Source organism: Cetorhinus maximus, chromosome 9 (genome assembly GCF_964194155.1).
Source record: "Cetorhinus maximus chromosome 9, sCetMax3.hap1.1, whole genome shotgun sequence".
NCBI lineage: Eukaryota > Metazoa > Chordata > Chondrichthyes > Lamniformes > Cetorhinidae > Cetorhinus > Cetorhinus maximus.
The window spans coordinates 38,031,362-38,050,821 of NC_135887.1; the positions used below are offsets into that span (position 1 = coordinate 38,031,362).

Here is a 19,460-nt window from a genome sequence, read left to right on the forward strand (position 1 = left end):
CACTCCAGGGCCTCTTCCCTGTGCTGTGTGCAGCCTTAAGACCAAAGTGATGGTCCAGCTTCACACTCACTGGACACAATAGTGATGCCTGCACCTTAATGGTGCTTGTCATTGCTGCCAGAATGTCATGGACAGGCATCAGAGAGTTCCGACATTCTCTCTGTGTGCTCTCAGCACTTTTAAGGTGGGGCTGGCCCCCATCTCTTCAGCATCTGCGACCAGTGATGCTGTGCTCCTGAAGGGCTCAGGTGCTGAAAGCTGACAAAGGGTCAGGTGCATTTAAAGTTTTATGGCTGTGTCTCCATGGTATGACTCTGATCATAGAGCACAAGTGAGCTTCCTTCAGCCAGACAGGAGTCAGACATTCACAGAGGCAATGTGAAGATCTCTGGAGTGTCCTTACTACATGTCATCACCATCCTCCTGGAATCTAGCGACTACTAGAGCCTCCGCAGCATCTCCATGAGATGAGTCTGAGCACTGAGGGTATGTGCGCTTCCATCAGCCACACAGGAGTCAAACGTTCACAGATGCAGAGTGAGGATGTCAGGTCTGTCCTCACAGCATCTCGTCACCATCCTCCACAAATCTTGTGGCTATGAGAGTCTCCCAAGCGCGCCTGCCTTATCTGGCCAGTGTCTCATCGCCGGCATCCTCGCCTTTGAGAACCTCATCACTGTCCTCCCCTTTGACGTCCTCCTCATCAGAGGAGACATGCAGCTCTTCCATCCCCTCCTCAGTGTCACGACCACGGATCCTATCTCCGAATTATTTATGGACATATTGAACTTTTAAGCAAGACATGTGCTTTTTTTAAAAAAGGGCATACAAGCAAAAGCTGGCTGAGACTGTAAGATAACCATTTACTGGAAAATTCCTATGTGGATTACTTGACCAACTAGTTTGGACAGAATGGAATATCGCACCTAAAAGGTGTGGCACAGTCTGCTTCAGGCAGAGGCACTTCAAAGGAAAGGATACACTGCAAACTGAACTGTAATCTCCTGTGGTTATGGAGATAATGGAAAATGATTACCATCTCAGCCGAAACGACCTCCTGTTGAGTTATATCCCAGACTGTGAACGTGAACTGAGTCAAAAGAAAACAGATCTGGGTGAAAGACATGTTTGTTTTTTCCCTTCCAGGAAAGGGGTCTAAAAAAGCCAACTGCAGCCCTAGTTCTGTGTGCTAGTCTGGTGTTCTGTTCTGGTGTATTTGTGCTGTGAAGGCCACAGCTGAAGAACACCAACTGGGCATTCCTGCACTGGCAGATAAAAAAGTCTTCTCTCTCTCTCATTTCTGAACGTAAATCACAAGTCAGCAAAGCCACAGTCGAAAAGGAAACAGGACAGGGTCTGTTCAGCTAACCTGCAGAACCAAGGATCTCCAAAACCAACTGCTCAACTGCCAAAGTCAGCACGACTGGAATCACCCCAACTTCACGACCACAACGCTTCACCATCTACTTCTCACTGACAAGCCAAAGGACTGATTCGTATCTTTTTAACTTTTATTTTTGGACTCAATTTCTCATTTCTAATCTGTGTGTGTGTGTGTGTGTGTGTGTGTGTGTGTGTGTAGGCATTCTCCTAACCCACACTGTAAGGCTGTTAGCTTAAACATGATGGTCCAAACCTTAATAAAGACATTGCAAGGGGCTGTGAGCACCTCCATCAGTGACTGCGCCATGGCAGCTTTCTGCAGCACAGAGGGATTTGGGGTCTTCGTGCATGAATCAGAAAAAGCTAGCATACAAGTTCAGCAGGTAATAGGGAAGGCAAATGGAATGTTGACCTTTATTTCAAAGGGAGTGGAGTATAAAAATAGAGAAGTCTTACTAAAGCTATACAAGGTGCTAGTTAGACCACACCTTGAAGGGTTCTAAATGAATACTTTGTGTCGATGTTCACAAGTGAGAGGGATGAAGTGGGTATGGAAATCAGGCAGCAGGACTGTGATATAATTAAAGAAATTAGCATAGAAAGGGAGGAGGTTTTCAGTGGTCTGGCAGACTTAAAAGTAGATAAATCTCCAGGCCCGGATGAAATGTATCCCAGGCTGTTGAGTGAGGCAAGAGGGAAGATAGCTGGGACGCTGGCAATAATTTTCAATACCTCTCTGGCCACAGGAGAGGTGTCTGAGGACTGGGGGACAGCCAATGTGGTACCATTATTTAAGAAGCGGGGAAGGGATAAACCAGGGAACTACAGGACAGTCAGTCTAACCTCAGTGGTGGAGAAACTATTGGAAGCAATTCTGAGGGACAGAATTCATCTACACTTGGGGAGGCAGGGATTAATCAAGGACAGTCAGCATGGTTTTGTTAAGGGGAGGTCATGATTGACAAATTTGATTGAATTTTTCAAAGAGGTGATGAGGTGTGTAGATGAGGGCAATGCATTTGACGTAGTCTACTTGGACTTCAGCAAGGCTTTCGATAAGGACCCACATGGGAGACTGATAACGAAGATAAGAGCCCATGGGATCCAGAATTGATTAAGTGGCAGGAAGCAGAGGGTGATGGTCAAGGGGTGTTTTTGTGACTGGGTGCTTGTGTCCAGTGGGGTTCCACAGAGAATAGCGTTGGGTCTCTTGCTGTTTGTGGTATATATAAATGATTTAGACTTGAATGTAGGAGGGTTGATCAGTAAGTTCGCGGATGACATGAAAATTGGAGGGGTGGTAAATAGTGAGGAGGATAACCTTAGATTACAGGAGGATATAGACGGGCTGATCAGTGGCAAATGGAATTTAAGCCAGATAAATGTGAGGTGATGCACTTGGGCAGGACAAAGAAGGCACGGGATACATGATGAATGGTAGGACCCTGGGAAGTACCCAGGATCAGAGGGACCTTGTTGTGCATGTCCACTGGTCCCTTAAAGTAGCGGGACAGGTAGATAAGGTGGTTAAGAAAGCATATGGGATACTTGCCTTTATTAGCTGAGGCATAGAATACAAGAGCAGGGAGGTTATGCTGGAACTGTATAAAACGCTGGTTAGGCCACAGCTAGAGTATTGCGTGCAGTTCTGGAATCTGCATTATAGGAAGGATGTGATTTCACTAGAGAGAGTGCAGAGGAGATTTACCAGGATGTTGCCTGGGCTGGAGAGTTTTAGTTATGAGGAGAGATTGGATAGAATGGGGTTATTTTCCCTGGAGCAGAGGAGATTGAGGGTTGAGGTGTATAAAATTGAGGGGCATAGATAGGGTAGACAGGAAGGAACTTTTCCCTTTGGTGGATGGATCAATAACCAGGGGGCATAGATTTAAGGTAAGGGACAGGAGGTTTAGAAGGGATGTGAGGAAGAATTTTTTCACCCAGAGGGTGGTGGGAATCTGGAATTCACTGCCTGAAAGGGTGGTAGAGGCAGAAATCCTCATAACATTTAAGAAGTATTTGGATGTGCACTTGCGATGCCATGGCATACAAGGCTATGGGCCTAGTGCTGGAAAAAGGGATTAGAATAGTTAGGTACTTGTTTGACAGGTGCAGATTCGATGGGCCGAAGGGCCTTTCTCTGTGCTATAGACCTCTATGACTCTATTTAATTTATTTCTATGCTGCTCTCTCCAAGTCTGGGCTGTTTGGTCCATGTCTGCACCCCTCTGGCTGTGTTTGTTATTCTACTTCTTGCTCTGCCCTGAGCTGTGTCCTGACAGGTTATATGTCTGCTTTAGAAATGACCGAACATTTAGGGAAACACGGCGATGGTGTGAAGGACATCGCATTTCAAGTGGAAGACTGCAACTTCCTGGTGAAGGTATGAACCAAAAGAAGGGTCATGAAGCACCATGTCCATCAGGGGCCACTGACCTTATGCCCATCAAGGAGAGCATTCTCTTTGAGCTGTAGAACATGAATCTGGTAGGGGGTGAGAGCTGGGTGAGTAATGAATTTTCCTTGGAAGCAGATCCTTGTTATAGTGTCCAATCATTTAGGACTGAACTTGATTTGGTCGATTCAGGGTTGGTTGCTCAGTAATTCTGATGATTAAAAGGGGAACAGTAAATGGTGCTGCTTTAAAAAAAAAAGTGAGTACGTGTCTAATTGAGCACTTGTTTAGTTTTCCACATCAGTGCTGTCAAGTGCACAACATTATTTTAAAAATTCCCCTTTCTGTCCACTTGTGGGCTTGGCTACACCAAGCGTCCTTTACAAGCAGGTTCTCTGTGACGTGCTGCCCTCCCAGTCACTCTAAGTTAATGATTTCCTTCTAGCTTAGACATTGCAGAATCTCAGAGTTCATCATCCTCACACCAGATATTTCTCAATCGTTCTTCAAACAACTGCTATTGATTGTGTTGACTATGTATTTGAAGAGATGTAACCTACAGGGCTATGGATCAGGAGCTTGAAAGTTGGGTTAGGTTGGGTAGCTCTTTTTTTGGCCAACATAAACACAATGGGCCAAATGGCCTCCTGCTGTGCCTTAAATTTTTCATATTTCTACATGTGCACTCCACTTTGCCAGTGCAGCCCGAGGTCAGTGTCTGTCCTCATTTTATTTTTAGCCTTTCTGGTGCTGCAAACTGTTCTCCAGCCAATGGAGTCGGAATGTGGAGTTTCCAACTCTGTGCTGATTCATTGCAAATATTCTATCCTTCCTGTAGGAAAGGCATATCTGGATCAGCAAAAACTCTGAACCCAGGGAATTCCTAAGTGGGCATTCTCCGGCTGCTATCATTATTGTGAGATGTAATACTTTTCAAAAACTTGTATTTGTATAATCCCCTTAACATAAAGAAACATCCCAAAACATTTCATAAATACTTGCAATTTAAAACAGGCACTGAGCCAGGAAGGGAAAGATTAAGAGAGGTGTTAGAAAACTTCGCTGAAGAGGTGGGTTTTGAGAAGATTTTAAAAGATGGAGAGAGAAACAGAGATCTTCTGGGAGGGTGTCCTAGAGTGTAAGTTGCAAGTTGCTTAAGGCTTTAGTTGTGGGGATGGTGGAGGGAGCAGCTCGAAAAAGGAAGAAACACAAGACCAGAATCAAGGATTGGAGCTTCTTGGAGGGAATATAAGGCTGCAGGAGATTTCAACATAGGGTGTGGTGAAGACATGTGAGGATATAAAGATGAACATGAGGTTAGAGGGTGGGGAGCTAGTGTAGGCCAATAAGAGCTAGGATTTCTCCCGTCTCTACACACCTAACCTGGAAGCAAAAATCTGGGCCTCTGTGTTTAAACTAATCAGATCATCAGAAAAAGTTATTTTTTTGTTTTACTAGTTAGTTACTTCATTGTTCTTGGTTCCATAATTCCAGAAAATATAGGTTCATTCTTGGGTGTCACTGGCAAAGTCTACATTTATTGCCCATCCCTAGTTACCCAGGTAGTAGTGGTGAACCTTTTTAGACCCTTGTCATTTGATGAAGGTACTGTTAGGTAGGGGATTCTAGGATGTTGACACTGCTGCAGCAAGTTATCCCTTTGTCCTGGTTGTGTAATGGGCCAAGATGATGCCTTGTGTATGAGATTGTCTTATAGTTTACCTCTATTTACAGAAAGCGAAGGAGCATGGAGCCATCATTGTGAAGGAGCCATGGATTGAGGAGGATAACTATGGAAAAGTGAAGTATGCTGTTCTGAAAACTGTAAGTATTGCAGGAAGTTCCTGGTCCCATTCTGGTCAATCTTTCCAAGAATAATACTTCAACAGTAAGCACAAACTCAAGCTCCCACTATCTCACTGATCCAGTGGTCCTGGGATAGGGAAGGGAAACTAAAACAGTCATGGTTCCCATTCACAGCGACTATCAAGTGACTCCTGCCGGCAACTGTGTGGGTATGTGAAGTGAAAGCAGGAAGAGGCTTGGTGGTGATCCCTCCACAGTCAAATATTCTGCTGATACTCACTGCCTAAGTCACAGGAGGAATTGTTACTCTGTGTGATGCACTGGTGGGCAGCCAGCAGCTACAAAACTCTTAAGCCACTTATAGTTGATGGCTCCAGGAGAAAAATTGCAAAATAATTACCTACGCTATGTTTCTTATAGTCAGCATCTGCATATGATTTACTATATAAATATGAGGAATGGTTTATCCACCCCAGTCTGGTATGGTTGTGCTGGGATTTCAACATTAATGATTTCCATACTGCAAGCCTTGACAAAGTCTCTGAATCCGAAGATCATGGATGATACAGTGTGTTTCTAACATCTTTTGCTCTGCTCTTGCTTTCAGTACGGGGATACAACACACACGTTTGTGGAGTACCTGGGTCCATACTGCGGCACCTTCCTGCCTGGATACAAGGAGCCTCTTTACAGGGACCCACTCCTTCCCATACTGTGAGTGGATCAATACATTTGGAAACTTCTACTTTGGGACAGATTTTAAAGGATGGTACAAAGGGTTGGGGCATCAGCAAAACAGGAATCCATCAACCTATGTGGGACTCCTTTTCCTCTAGTGAGTACCTGGTCCTTACTCAGCATGCTGAAGGTTCTGTTTCTGCTACAGTCGAATATCCTTTGTCCGTTCATCTGAAAACTGAGCACATCCAAAAACCGAAAATATCTGAATCCCGAAACGCAATCAGCCCCAAGGGATAAGGGATACATGACCTATACTTCCCACTGGTTGCTGCCAACATGTGTCCAAAGATTCTGTGCTGCATCGTGTTAGAACTTAACGCTAGTGCATGACCCACCCTTGTCTTCTGTTAACTCACATTTCAAACCAAGCCTCTCAGTGTATACATACAGTGTAATATGGCTGAAGCAGACTATAAGGTGAAAGGTTACCCAAAGTCAGAGGAGGTAACCACAGCTGAGATTGCACAGTGGTTACTAATTTTTTGTCCAGGACCAATATTACAGCCAATGCCTCATTCTCGGAAATACTGTAATACACGGTGATGAGTGCAGCTGTATGCTATGTATACCAATATTCAGGAAAGATACATAATGTACTCAGGTGAGGTACTCATGTATATTACAGACTGTGCACTTTATGAAATGATGGTTGCAGCGGTATTGCCTGATATTTGTATCTCTATTCCAGGCCCCCTGTGAGTCTGAATTTCATTGACCACATCGTGGGAAACCAGCCAGACGATGAGATGGTGCCTGTGGTAGAATGGTATGAGCCAGTCTCTCATATCAAATCAAAATGCATCTGCTATTTTATCCCATGTAATCAAAAATGGATGCTAATCCCATATGGGGGTGGGGGGTGGTAGGGGGGCGGCAGTCGGGGGAAGATGGTTTGGGACATGGTCCCTTTGTTGTGAGCATGGGGTGGTCTAGACTTGCAGCTCGGGATAACACCACCAACAATGACAATATTTTTTAATGTAGAAAAAACATTCCATATCGCTTCACAGAAGCATAAGAAAAATAGATGCCACGCTACAGGTTTGTAAAGGAGGGTGGGAGGGAAATGACTGGAAACTTGGTCAAAGAGGTAGGTTTTAATGTTAGTTTTAAAAGTAGGAGAGGTTTAGGAAGGGAATCCCAGAGCTTAGGGCTGAAGACACAGGCACTAATTAAGCAGCAAATGGGAGGGGGGAATGTACCAGGTTGTGAACTGGAGACAGTGATCAACAAGGTCAATGGAATTGGTGAGGGCACAGAGCCTGTGTCACTGCCAAAGACAATGGCTTTGATCTTCCCAATATTTTACCGGAGGGTGATTGGCATTTAAAGTGGATGTGCGATAGTCTGGGATGCGAACTCCACATAGCAAGAGTGCTGCAGTTTAGATGCAGTGAGGACAAAACAGGGCAGTCTTGATCTGGAACCCCCATGCAGTGATGGTGGGAAATTTTCATCTCATGAGAGTAAGGCAATTTGGGTTACAGAACCCATGCAGCAAGGGTGGACAATTTGGATCATGAAGTCCACATTGAGTTCTGGTAAAAAGCCATCGATTAGTGTGAAATCCTGTACACTCAGGGAATCCACACATGTACATAGTATGACAGCAGGAATTATATAGCAAAGTCAGGAGCAACACCCAGAGAGAGAGAACAATATACTGTTACAGATCAGAGGGAGGGCCAGTGTAAACTGGTCAGGTACATTATCCTTTGAAAATGCTGCATTTTGGAGAAGCTCAGAGACCAGACTTTGTCCCTCCCTTAAGTACTGTTCCCTGCAGCTGTAATTTATGAATCTTGTGGTACAAAGTGGCTGGAACTCAGTAACATGAACTCTGACCTTCATCTCAGGTACCAGAAGTGTCTGATGTTTCATCGATACTGGTCAGTGGATGACAAACAGATCCACACAAATTACAGCTCCTTGCGTTCCATTGTTGTGACCAACTATGAGGAGACCATCAAAATGCCCATCAACGAGCCAGCGACAGGAAAGAAAAAATCCCAAATCCAGGTGTGAGCAATTTCTTCTGACATTCAATAACTAGCATCAATATCTGAACTTTCAATACTCAGAGAGGCTACTTTTTGTTAACTAGGGAATTGGAGCAGGGGGTGGGGAAGGCAAAACTGAGATGGACTGGAAGTTGGGCTGCGACAAGCTGGGATGGCTACCTAGTATAGAATTTGATGTTTGATTTGCCAAATAAAATGGATTGAATATCTCAGCAAGTGTGAGACACAGCAGTAAATGGAAAAGCTTACCTTAGTTTTCATAATCAGAATGATGGGGACCAATTTTTAGCTCTCTGATTTGGAGCACAAATGGGATTGTAGAAGTTTGAAAAACAGTTCTGCCAGATTCCTGTTGGATTTAAACTGTGTCCTGTATTCTGGTTGGGCGTGGAGCAGGTATCAAAATCTCCATCCCAAAGCAGGTAGAAGCTTCATTACCATATATAAAAGGAGGCAGGAAGGGCTGCGTACCTTTTCTAACATGAAGACATGCTGGATGTTGAGTTTCTAACATGACCATGAAAACCTGATGGGTCAGACATCAATCAGATCTGTAGGCAGGCTTAGATTTTAAAGGCAAGTGTGATAAGCATTTTAAAGGCCACTGTTGTATTCTTTTTCCAACTGGCATTCGTCTTTTATGAGTTTTTGTGCCACTTGATGTTATTTGTTTATTTTTCCCCATGCACCCTTTTTTGGCTCCAGAAGGTTTGTCATCAGAAATCCTTTGAACTGACATGTTCAGAGGAAAAGGGATCCAGTAGAGGGGTGCCAGCCAGGTGTTCTGTGCCCTCCTACTCCCCAACCCCCACATCTGCTGGAAAGGGCATCATTACCTCATTGGCAGAAGTTCCTGGTGGAGGTTCTTTTTCCCAGTAACGACTGCGTCAGTGATCCCTCAGAGGTATCATAGTGAGGTCTGAATGATTGTCTAGTTCTAATCTTGGAAGATTGTTTCCGGTAGTAGAGGGTCTTACACATGGTGCTGAAGGAAGGCTGCATGACCCTAGAACCTGGGAATAACTGAAGGAATCTTCCCTCTCAGGTCTGACTCAGCAGAAGGGAAGAAATTGAGCTCTGCCTTCTCATGCAAGGCCACAATTCAATTTGGTGCTTGCATGAACAGCAATGGTCAACAGTGACCTGAAAGTTTGTTGCATCATTTTGTAGGCATGTTACACTGCTGACTTATGGGAGGGTGCTATGGACTGGCAGAGGAAAACTCTCCTCACAAGCTTCCCATGCAGCACCACCTATTATGCAGAGTGTGGTAAAGCATGGTGGTGCCTATTATGCAGCCTGTAAAGGATGTCAATTATGCAGAGCATGGTAAGGGGTGGCAGCATGACATGGAATGTAAGTGTCAGGCAGTGAAACACATGTGGCACCACAGTGTTTGAAATGGGAGTATGGTAGGTTGAATGATTTCTCTCATTTTTTTATCCTTCACTCACTCTAGGAGTACGTGGATTACTATGGTGGACCTGGAGTGCAGCATATTGCTCTCAACACCTCTGATATCATTCAGTCCGTGAGTTACATGTTATATTCCCTCTTTAGTCCTTAATTCATCCAATGCAGCCCCAATGTAATAATGTATTACTTTGTATCATGTACATCTTGAGTCAAAGACTAAACTTGATTAATGACATAGCTCTCCCTGAGAGTTGCTCAACAGTAAAGACGGACCTAATGAGCCTTTGTATTAGAACAGGAATGGTTGGCTTTATGATAGGCTTTGCTCTGTAACAGCACTTATTCTATTGGTGCTTCCATTAAAATGCTATCTTGGAGTTCTCCTATTCCCAACTAGCTGCAATTCCAATATCAGCCATTAAACAACTTTAAAAAATACTAAAACATGCAAAGCCACTGGTGCTAACAATTGCTTATGTCACTCGCAACTTCTTCACTATGCAGAGACAAGAGCAAAACTATCCTTTCCCTGTTATAGGGAGTGGGAGTACTTCAGACAATGGGAGTGATGATTGTCTTGGGTGGTGGTAGAGCCAGAGTATAAAGCAGGTTTGAGGTGTCAGCTGTGGCTCAGTTCATAGCACCCTCGCCTTTGAATCAGAAGGTTGTGGGTTCATGTCCCACTCCTGGAAACCAAGAACTGTGAATGTACTCGAAAGAGTTACATGCGATCTGTTGATAACTCGAAAGAGTTACAGCAGATATTGTTCTCATCCATATAAAGCAGGTTTGTGATTCACTGGTTCACCATGTAGTATCCCATCAATAGTGACAGGTGGCGCTATTGCACTTTATGCAGGCATTTTAAAAATGTCTAGGCAAGCACTTCGCTCTCTGTTGGCAGCACCTAGAACAACACACATCCTGCTGAGCCTCACCCATCTCTCTGCTGTCTCTGAGCTTCTCCCATCTTTGTGCTGATTCTGAGCCTCTCCCATCTCTCTGCTGTCTCTGAGCCTCTCCCATCTCCCTGCTGTACTTTAAACCCAGATTAAGGACAGAGACTTCTGAGAGAAGTTACAGGGATGCCTGGTGCCATTTGCACTGTGGTGCCTTGTCTCAGTGGCCATTTTTCCTGTGTGACCCTGGAGAGTGAATGTTAGTTATCTGTGAGTCACAATCATTATGGCACAGCCAGAGGCCATTCAGCCCATGTAGACCATGCTGGCTCCATGTAGAGCAATCTAGTCAATTCCATTCCCCCATTCTATCCCCATAGCCCTGCAAGTTTATTTCCCTTCAGTGTCTATCTAATTACGTTTTGAAATCATTGATTGTGTGAAGAGCTAGTGATACTATGAATGTCCCCAAGTGCCTATCCCTTAGATTAAGAGGTGATGATACTGCGATTGTCTCCCATCTCTTGGACTGTGTGACTATTTACCAGTGATACCCTCTCCTTGGACTGTATGATGCAGTGATTCTGTTACATTCTCACAATTCTTTGGTGGCATTCTAATTATCAAGGGCAGAGAGCTGTGTTTTTTAACTATCACTGATTACTGTTCCCATCTGCTGGCAGATCATAAATTTAAAAAGCCGTGGGATGGAGTTCCTGAATACCCCAGACTCCTACTACAATCAGCTGAAAGAAAAATTAAAGGCTGCAAAAGTCAAGGTGAAAGAGGACCTTAAGAAGTTACAGGTACATCTGAGTGATCCCACAGAGCAGAGACTAAATATAACGCACAGCCAAACAATTAAACAGGCAACCCCAGCAATAGGGAATCATCTTCCATCACAACATCAAAACATGCATGAGGTTTCTCAAAAGGAATTTTATACTTGGACATGTACATTGATGGTGTTTATATTATCCTCGGGTGGCAAGCCTATTATGGAAGGCAAGCCAGTAATGCAAAAAAGCAGCGCTACTGCCTCCACAGAGGAACACCAGCCCCTGCCACCATGGTCAAAGTGCCAACAGTGGTGAATAGAAAGGGTTTCATTTCCAGCCGTACATCCAATGTTTTTCAGGTGGTAGCAGGGCTACAAATTCAACATTTGAGCAAATCCATGTATGATATTATATTCCACCAAACATTCAGCCACACAATGACAAATATTGTCCCTAAAAGCTTTCAATTATTTCATTTTATTGATTTCTGCCTTAACAACATAAAATTGTCCTTTGTGTTCCCACATGTTCATAAAGAAATAAAAATAAACTCATGTTTATTTTAAGCTTCCTGGGCCACACGCAATTGCTGAATTGGTGCCTGGAGGCATGAATTCATAGTCCAGTGGCAAAGAACGTATGCATTGTAGAGCCAACAATCCTGGGAGTATAAACTATCTGTCTGTGGACAGGTCCATCTGCTTCTTGACATCTGCCAGAGGCTGCACTTCTGTCCCCCAACCCTGGGATCTCAACATGTTGGCAACTGGTGCACGTTTTTGATGGTACCAATTCCTGTCAGCAATGAATGTCCATTGGAACATTTCTTACATTGACAAGGGAAGACCTTCTAACTAAACTGTATTTCCAAATGCACAGACACATACCGCCATTGGCCAAAACAGTAAAATACCAGTTTGAATAAGTAATGATTGCACTTTATATTGCTCCACTCACACCACAATGTGAATACCTTTCTGAGGCCCTGGTTGTCAAGACATGAGGGTATTGGGAAATATAGTTGAGAAAGAAAACAGGAAAAATGTCTTGTTCAGTAGGTCACAGAGAAAGAAAATGGGTAGATTTTGAGGAATTTCATTTTGCTTTAACAGAGCAATATTGTCCCAGAAATGGTAGACTGCACCCTTCTGCCATCACAGTGGCCACCACAAGCCACCCCAGGCCAACTGCTGAGTGGACAGATTGCCAGCCTGAGTCACTTGGCCAACCCATTAAAAAATGTAAAAGGGGAGGGGTGGTGGGTGGGGTGGTCTGATGGCATATACAGGACCCTGTTTGCCATTTTAAGAGGGTGCTGGACAGAGTATGAATATCAGTTGGTGGTTCAGCCAACAAAGAGCCAGTGGGTAAGCTACCGTTTATCTTTGTGGGGCAGGAAAGAGCAAGAGTCCTTGTCATGACTCCACCAAACTAGCATGGGACATTGCTGCTCCGGTTCCTCCACCTCTGCTTCAGCTGGCAGTGTTGCCCACCGGAGATTGTGGTGGACTGCTGTGTGGATCTTGTTTTCCAATCACAGTGTGCCAGACGAATGTTAACTTTGCACTCTCAAAGTGGACTAGGTCTGCTATTGGGCACTACCACTCTGAGAGCAACATATCTAGAATAAGTAGAATAATTTCCTTTAGTCTATAGTACAGTAAATAGTCATTGATGAGAGTGAGTGTGTGCAACATTGAAACTGTTCATTGTGTATGTGTAACAGGAACTCAAAATTCTTGTGGATTTTGATGAGAAAGGCTACCTGCTGCAGATCTTCACCAAACCTGTCCAAGACAGGCCCACTCTCTTCGTGGAGGTCATACAGAGATATAATCACAATGTGAGTACAGTCTGCTTGCACCCACCAATGCACATGTAGGTAGGATGACTATTCGTCCAGTTTTATACTGGACAGTTTGGTTTTTAACCAGTGTTGGATGGCTATATGTCTGTGACTTAATAGACTTGCCACAGAGAAGCATTGGCAGGGGCCTGTGATCGTTCCTTTCCCTGTCTACAGCAACCTCAAACTGACTGGGACATGGAAAACCGAAGTTGGTATTCATATTTTTTCCAGACCCCATCCCCCACATCCCCAATCCCCAGCCTCCCCTACATCCCCACCCCCAATCTGTCATTTACTTCCAAGTCAGCATTGTCCACTTCCCATTGTGTCTTTTCCATCTGGAACCGCCATCAGTCTTCATGCACAATGATGTGTGTATGTGTGTGTATGAGATGATGTGGTCTCCACATGTGATGTCATTCCCTTGCGCCGCAGTGGTGTTCAGTATTCATGGCCTCTGACAGTGGCCATCCTAAATGTAGGACACAGCATCAATGCCTCCCCTGCCCAACCCCTGTCCAGTATGTTAACAGAATCTCTTATTTGCAATCATGTATGTTGACCTGTATAGCTTCACATAGCTGTATAGCTCTTTTCCTGTAATGATGTGCACTAAATGGATATGACTACCATCTCCTTTTACTATGTAACTATACATCTATATTCAGTTTGTAAACATGTCAATTAATGCTGTAGAAGTTCATTATGATTTAATCACCTTTATAAATAGTATGTCCATTCATAGAGTCATAGAGTTGTGCAGCACAGAAACAGGCCCTTCAGCCCATTGTGTCTGTGCCAGCCATCAAGCGCCTTCTTACTATAATCCCATTTTCCAACACTTGGCCCATAGCCCTGTATGCTATGGCATTTCAAGTGCTCATCTAAATACTTCTTAAATGTGGTGAGGGTTCCTGCCTCTACCACCCTCTCAGGCAGTGTGTTCCAGATTCCAACCACCCTCTGGGTGAAAAGTTTTCCGCAAATCTCCTCTAAACCTCTTTCCCCTTTATCTTAAATCTATGCCCGCTGGTTATTGACACCTCCACTAAGGGGAAAAGTTTCTTCCTATCCACCCTTTCTATGCTCCTCATAATTTTGTACCTCTATCAGGTACTTCAGCCTTATCTGCTCTTAAGGAAAACAACGCTAGCCTATCCAGTCTCTCTTCATAACTGAAACGCTCCAGCCCAGGCAACATCCTGGTGAATCTCCTCTGTACCCTCTCCAGTGCAATCACATCCTTCCAATAGAGTGGTGACCAGAATTGCACACAGTAGTCCTGCTCTGGTCTAACTAGCGTTTTATACAACTCCAACATAACCTCCCTGCTCTTATATCCTTTGCAAGTCTCCCATATGCCTTCTTAACCACCTTATCTTCCTGTGCTGCTGCCTTCGGGGATCTATGAACATGTACACCAAGGTCCCTCCTCAGTACTTCCTAGGGTCCTACCATTGATTGTGTATTCCCTTGCCATATTAGTCCTCCCAAAATGCTTCTCAGGATCAAATTCTATTTTTGCCACTGCTCTGTTCATCTTACCAGCCCATTTATATTGTCCTGTAATCTAAGGCTTTCCTCCTCACTATTTGCGACACCAATTTTCAGGTCATCTGCGAACTTACTGATCATACCTCCTATATTCACTTCTAAATCATTAACATACACTACAAACAGCAAAGGTCCCAGCACCGATACCTGCAGTACACCACTCGTCACAGGCTTCCAATCACAAAAACAATCTTTGACCATCGCCCTCTGCCTCCTGCCACTAAGCCAATTTTGGATCCAATTTGCCAAATTGCCCTGGATCCCATGGGCTCTTACATTCTTGGCCATTCTCCCATACAGGATCTTGTCAAAAGCCTTAATGAAATCCATGGTGGACTACATCAACTGCACTACCCTCATTTACACAACTAGTCACCTCCTCAAAAAATTCAATCAAATTTGTTAGACATAATCTCCCACTGACAAAGCCATGCTGACTATCCCTAATTAATCCCTGCCTCTCCAAGTGGAGATTAATCCTGTCCCTCAGAATTCTTTCTAATAGTTTCCCTACCACTGAAGTTAGACTCACTGGCCTGTAATTACCTGGTTTATCCCTACTACCCTTCTTGAATATTCGCTGTCCTCCAGACCAGTGGCACCTCTCCTGTGGCCAGGGATGATTTGAAAATTAGTGTCAGAGCCTCTGCAATCTCCTCCCTTGCTTCACATAGCAGCCTGGGATACATCTCATCTGGGTCTGGGGATTTATTCACTTTTAAGCCCATTAAAACCGCTCATACCTCCTCCCTCTCAAAGCTAATTTGTTCAAGTAGATCACTGCCCGACTCCCTGATTTCTACACCTACATCGTCCTTCCTAAAGAACAGGGTTTTTTTCTCAATCTTATACCCTCTCTGAACATCTACAAAAACTGACCTTTCCCAACGTCCTGATTGTTCCATTCTGAGTGTTCAGGGTGCTCCCTGACCTCAAACCTTCATCTGGTCATGGGGTTGGTGATGTTCACCCAGTCACTCACGGAGTTTTAACTGAGACCTCTGTATGGTGATATAATGTGGATTCCTGTACACTGAACCAGGAACAATGTGTCCCGAGTGCAGACATTATTTATCATAAATAACTGCATTCTCCACATCCTTATGAACTACAAGGCAGTTAACACCGCAAGTCTGTGGCCAGGCCCTAACTGGTTATTTTCTTTCCCCGAAGCCCTGACTGAGACATGCTCCCACGGACTGGATTTTAGGGCCGCAAGTCAGCCAGGCCGCACCCCTGCGCTGACGTAAGACACGGCGTGATGATGTCGGCTCAGCTACCCAACGTCATGCTGTCAGCCTCCGAAATTACCGGGGGGGGGGTGGCGAGCGGGCACCAAAACCCGAAGCTCACCTTCATTTTGAAAAGCGCAATGAACAAGCTGTCGAGCTGATTAAAGAGGCACAAAAGCAAAAATAAAAACAGAATTACCTGGAAAAACTCAGCAGGTCTGGCAGCATCGGTGGAGAAGAGCTGACGTTTCGAGTCCTCATGACCCTTCAACAGAACTGAAGTATATATACTTCATATACTTCAGTTCTGTTGAAGGGTCATGAGGACTCGAAACGTCAGCTCTTTTCTTCTCCACCGATGCTGCCAGACCTGCTGAGTTTTTCCAGGTAATTCTGTTTTTGTTTTGGATTTCCAGCATCCACAGTAGCTTTTAGCTTTTTGTTTTTACAAAAGCAAAAATGCCTGGAAAAACTCAGCAGGTCTGACAGCATCTGCGGAGAGGGATACAGTTGACGTTTTGAGTCCATCTGACTCTTCATCAGAACTAAGAAAAAATAGAAATGAGATAAAATATAAGTTGGTAGAGGGGGGGGGGTGGGACGGGTAGCGCTGGATAGAGGGCCAGTGATAGGTGGAGGCCAAGAAGAGATTGCCAAAGATGTCATAGACAAAAGGACAAAGAGGTGTAGTGTTGACGGTGGTGATATTATCTAAGGAATGTGCTAATGGTGACATTAAGGGTAGCAAGCAGGACAAGCAAGTGACAGATAGCCCTAGTGGGGGTGGGGTGGGGGGAAGGGATCGAAATGGGCTAAAAGGTGGAGATGAAACAATAGATCCAAATAAATTTAAAAATAGGAGGGAAAAGAAAAATATATTTGTAAAAAAATCATTGGAAAAAGGGAGATTGGAAAGGGGGTGGGGATGGAGGAGAGAGTTCAATTAAGAGCAACTGGGTGCAATTTTATGTCGCCCACTCCGCTTTTCAATAGTCGGACTGGGAAAATGTTGGGAATGATTGAGGCCAGGTATGAGGAGGCAGCCCAAGGGCAGGTTAAAAGGCCGGCAAATGGCACCACGGCTGCCTAGAGCAGCAAAATCTGGCTGGTAACGGACCTTTAGGCCGACAACAAATGAGAGTGAGCGCGCAGAGCGCTTTTAAATCGGTGGCCGTGACCAAGTTCCAGTCTCCCGCCCGACTGGACCTGAACCCCGCCTTCCCAATGCTCATTGGCCGCCTTCCCGCCGGGAGGCCGCTCATTGGCCCGTCCGTCCGCCCGCCCCTAGATTCTGGATCCGCCGTGTTGAAATGGCGGGGCCGGGAGTGAGCGGAGCGCGCGCACTCCCTGCCTCAGCCCATCGGAAACAGTGAGATCCGCCCTGAGCGTTACCAACCCCCTTCACTGACCAGACCAACGTGGCCACGCTTCAGGGGTGAGGCTAGGTACTGAGTGAGGGCACAGCCTTCAACTGTCGGCTGAGCCTCATCCAACAAACCCCCACCACTTTCTGGCAGGGGTCACTGGAGGGTGATCAGGAGCGGGGAAGAAGCTAATTTAGAAAGATTGGGGCCAATTATGGCATCCTCCCCTGTACATGATAACTGACCACAAAGCAGAGAGTGCATCTCCGCCTTCTGGCTTGTACAGTTCCGTGCTTTTACCCACTAAACCATTGTTGGGAATAGGGTTGGAGGTTGAATCGATGCCTGGACATTTCACCTGACTGTGACTGTCAACAAGTGAAAAAGAAATGTGCAAATACAAGAAGACCGATAGACGGACCTTACCAGACAATAATCAGTGACTCACGGAGAACTCAGTAACACAAGATATTCATTGCCAGTGCATCGTGGAGTGGCCATCATGCTGTCGACTTGGACAGAGGACAGATTCAGTCCTCCTGCCCTCAGTCAGCAACACTGCTCCATCCAGAATCTGTTTAGCTGCCAAGTGTATCTATCTGTAAACATCATCTTTGACTAACAATGTATTTTATACGGGATTCCTTTTTTCTTTGAAGGGCTTTGGGGCTGGAAACTTCAAATCATTGTTTGAAGCTATTGAACACGATCAGGATGCAAGGGGAAACCTCATTGTTTGCACGGCCGATGGAAAAGAACAAACGGTATTATTGAAATAATCGGCCAGCAAATCATAGAACTTGCTTAGAAAGAGCACTTCTGCATCTTCCGTACTGAGGAACTCGTTACGTTCTTCAGCCGTTCCTTCATCCTAGAGTCTTTGGGAACTTAAAAACAACCCGGTGCCACCTAATCATGGTTTTAAATTAATCTTTCATGCACCCACACCCACAATCAGACAAAGCAGAAACAACGCAGGAATTACCTATCCAACAATGGCTGAATTGAACCTGTGAAACGAGTGTATTTAATAAACGTAACCACCTACCTGATTCTTTGGTGACTGTTATTCAATATTTTAACTTTCACAATAGGGATGGATTTGGGAGCCAGGAACACCCACATTTTTGTTGTTCCCTGAACTGGTTAAAGATGAGCCAGGGCACTTTGGTGATACGAACATTCAATGATCCTCTGGTCTATCTATCCTGTCTTACGCGATTGTGATACCTTGTGTATTACAATGTAAACAGTCTCAACTCCACTCAAAACCATGCAATCTCTTCGGTGAGGTGACAAACCAGATAAAAATCCAGGCCAACTGCGGGGAGTGGAATCGAGGAAATTCCTCTCTGACCCATCTGGGCGCTTAAAACTAGTCCAGGAGATCACACTGGCCCTGAATTCTCTCCCTCTTTAAGAGGTAATGTCCCTTTCCGTAATGAACCTTTGACGTCTAACATAAAGGGAAAAAAGTATTTTGTTTGTTATGCCTTTAACAAATTCAGGTCATACCCATTAACTACTTTTTGAAGTGTAGTTATTGTTGTAAGAAACATGGCAGCCAATTTGCTCACAGCAATGGCGATGCAAATACAAAACTGATGGATAGACAATAATCAGTGACTCGCAGAGAACTCAGTAGCACGAGAATCTATCCTCTGTCCAAGTCTGCATCACGATGGCCACTCCACGACGCACCAGCGATAGTGTAGTGGTATTGTTGCCGGACTAGTAATCCAGAAACCCAGGGTAATACTCTGGGGACCTGGGTTTGAAGCCCGCCATGGCAGATAGGGGAATTCAATAAAAATATGGAATTAAAAGTTGAATGATGGCCATGAAACCATTGTCAGTTGTTGGAAAAATCCATCTGGTTCAATAATGCCCTTTAGGAAAGGAAATCTGCCATCGTTACCTGGCCTGGCCTACCTGTGTGTCTGGACCCCCAGCAACATGGTTGACTCTTAAATGCCCTCTGAAATGGCCTAGCAAGCCACTCAGTTGTATCAAACCTCTGC

The 19,460-nt window shown here is 44.8% G+C and overlaps 1 protein-coding gene across 1 annotated transcript in view; it reads left to right on the top strand.

Moving 5' to 3' along the window:
• hpda (4-hydroxyphenylpyruvate dioxygenase a) overlaps positions 1 to 18,491 on the top strand; it is a 34,426-nt gene extending 15,935 nt beyond the window's left edge. Inside the window, exons 6-14 of the mRNA XM_078548551.1 lie at positions 3,684 to 3,766; positions 5,513 to 5,602; positions 6,192 to 6,298; positions 7,014 to 7,091; positions 8,182 to 8,344; positions 9,806 to 9,877; positions 11,345 to 11,467; positions 13,167 to 13,283; positions 18,099 to 18,491. Of these exons, the coding sequence (XP_078404677.1) occupies positions 3,684 to 3,766; positions 5,513 to 5,602; positions 6,192 to 6,298; positions 7,014 to 7,091; positions 8,182 to 8,344; positions 9,806 to 9,877; positions 11,345 to 11,467; positions 13,167 to 13,283; positions 18,099 to 18,218 (953 nt within the window). The 3' untranslated portion in view covers positions 18,219 to 18,491. The remainder of the gene's footprint in view (positions 1 to 3,683; positions 3,767 to 5,512; positions 5,603 to 6,191; positions 6,299 to 7,013; positions 7,092 to 8,181; positions 8,345 to 9,805; positions 9,878 to 11,344; positions 11,468 to 13,166; positions 13,284 to 18,098) is intronic.
• Positions 18,492 to 19,460: the final 969 nt, after the last annotated feature.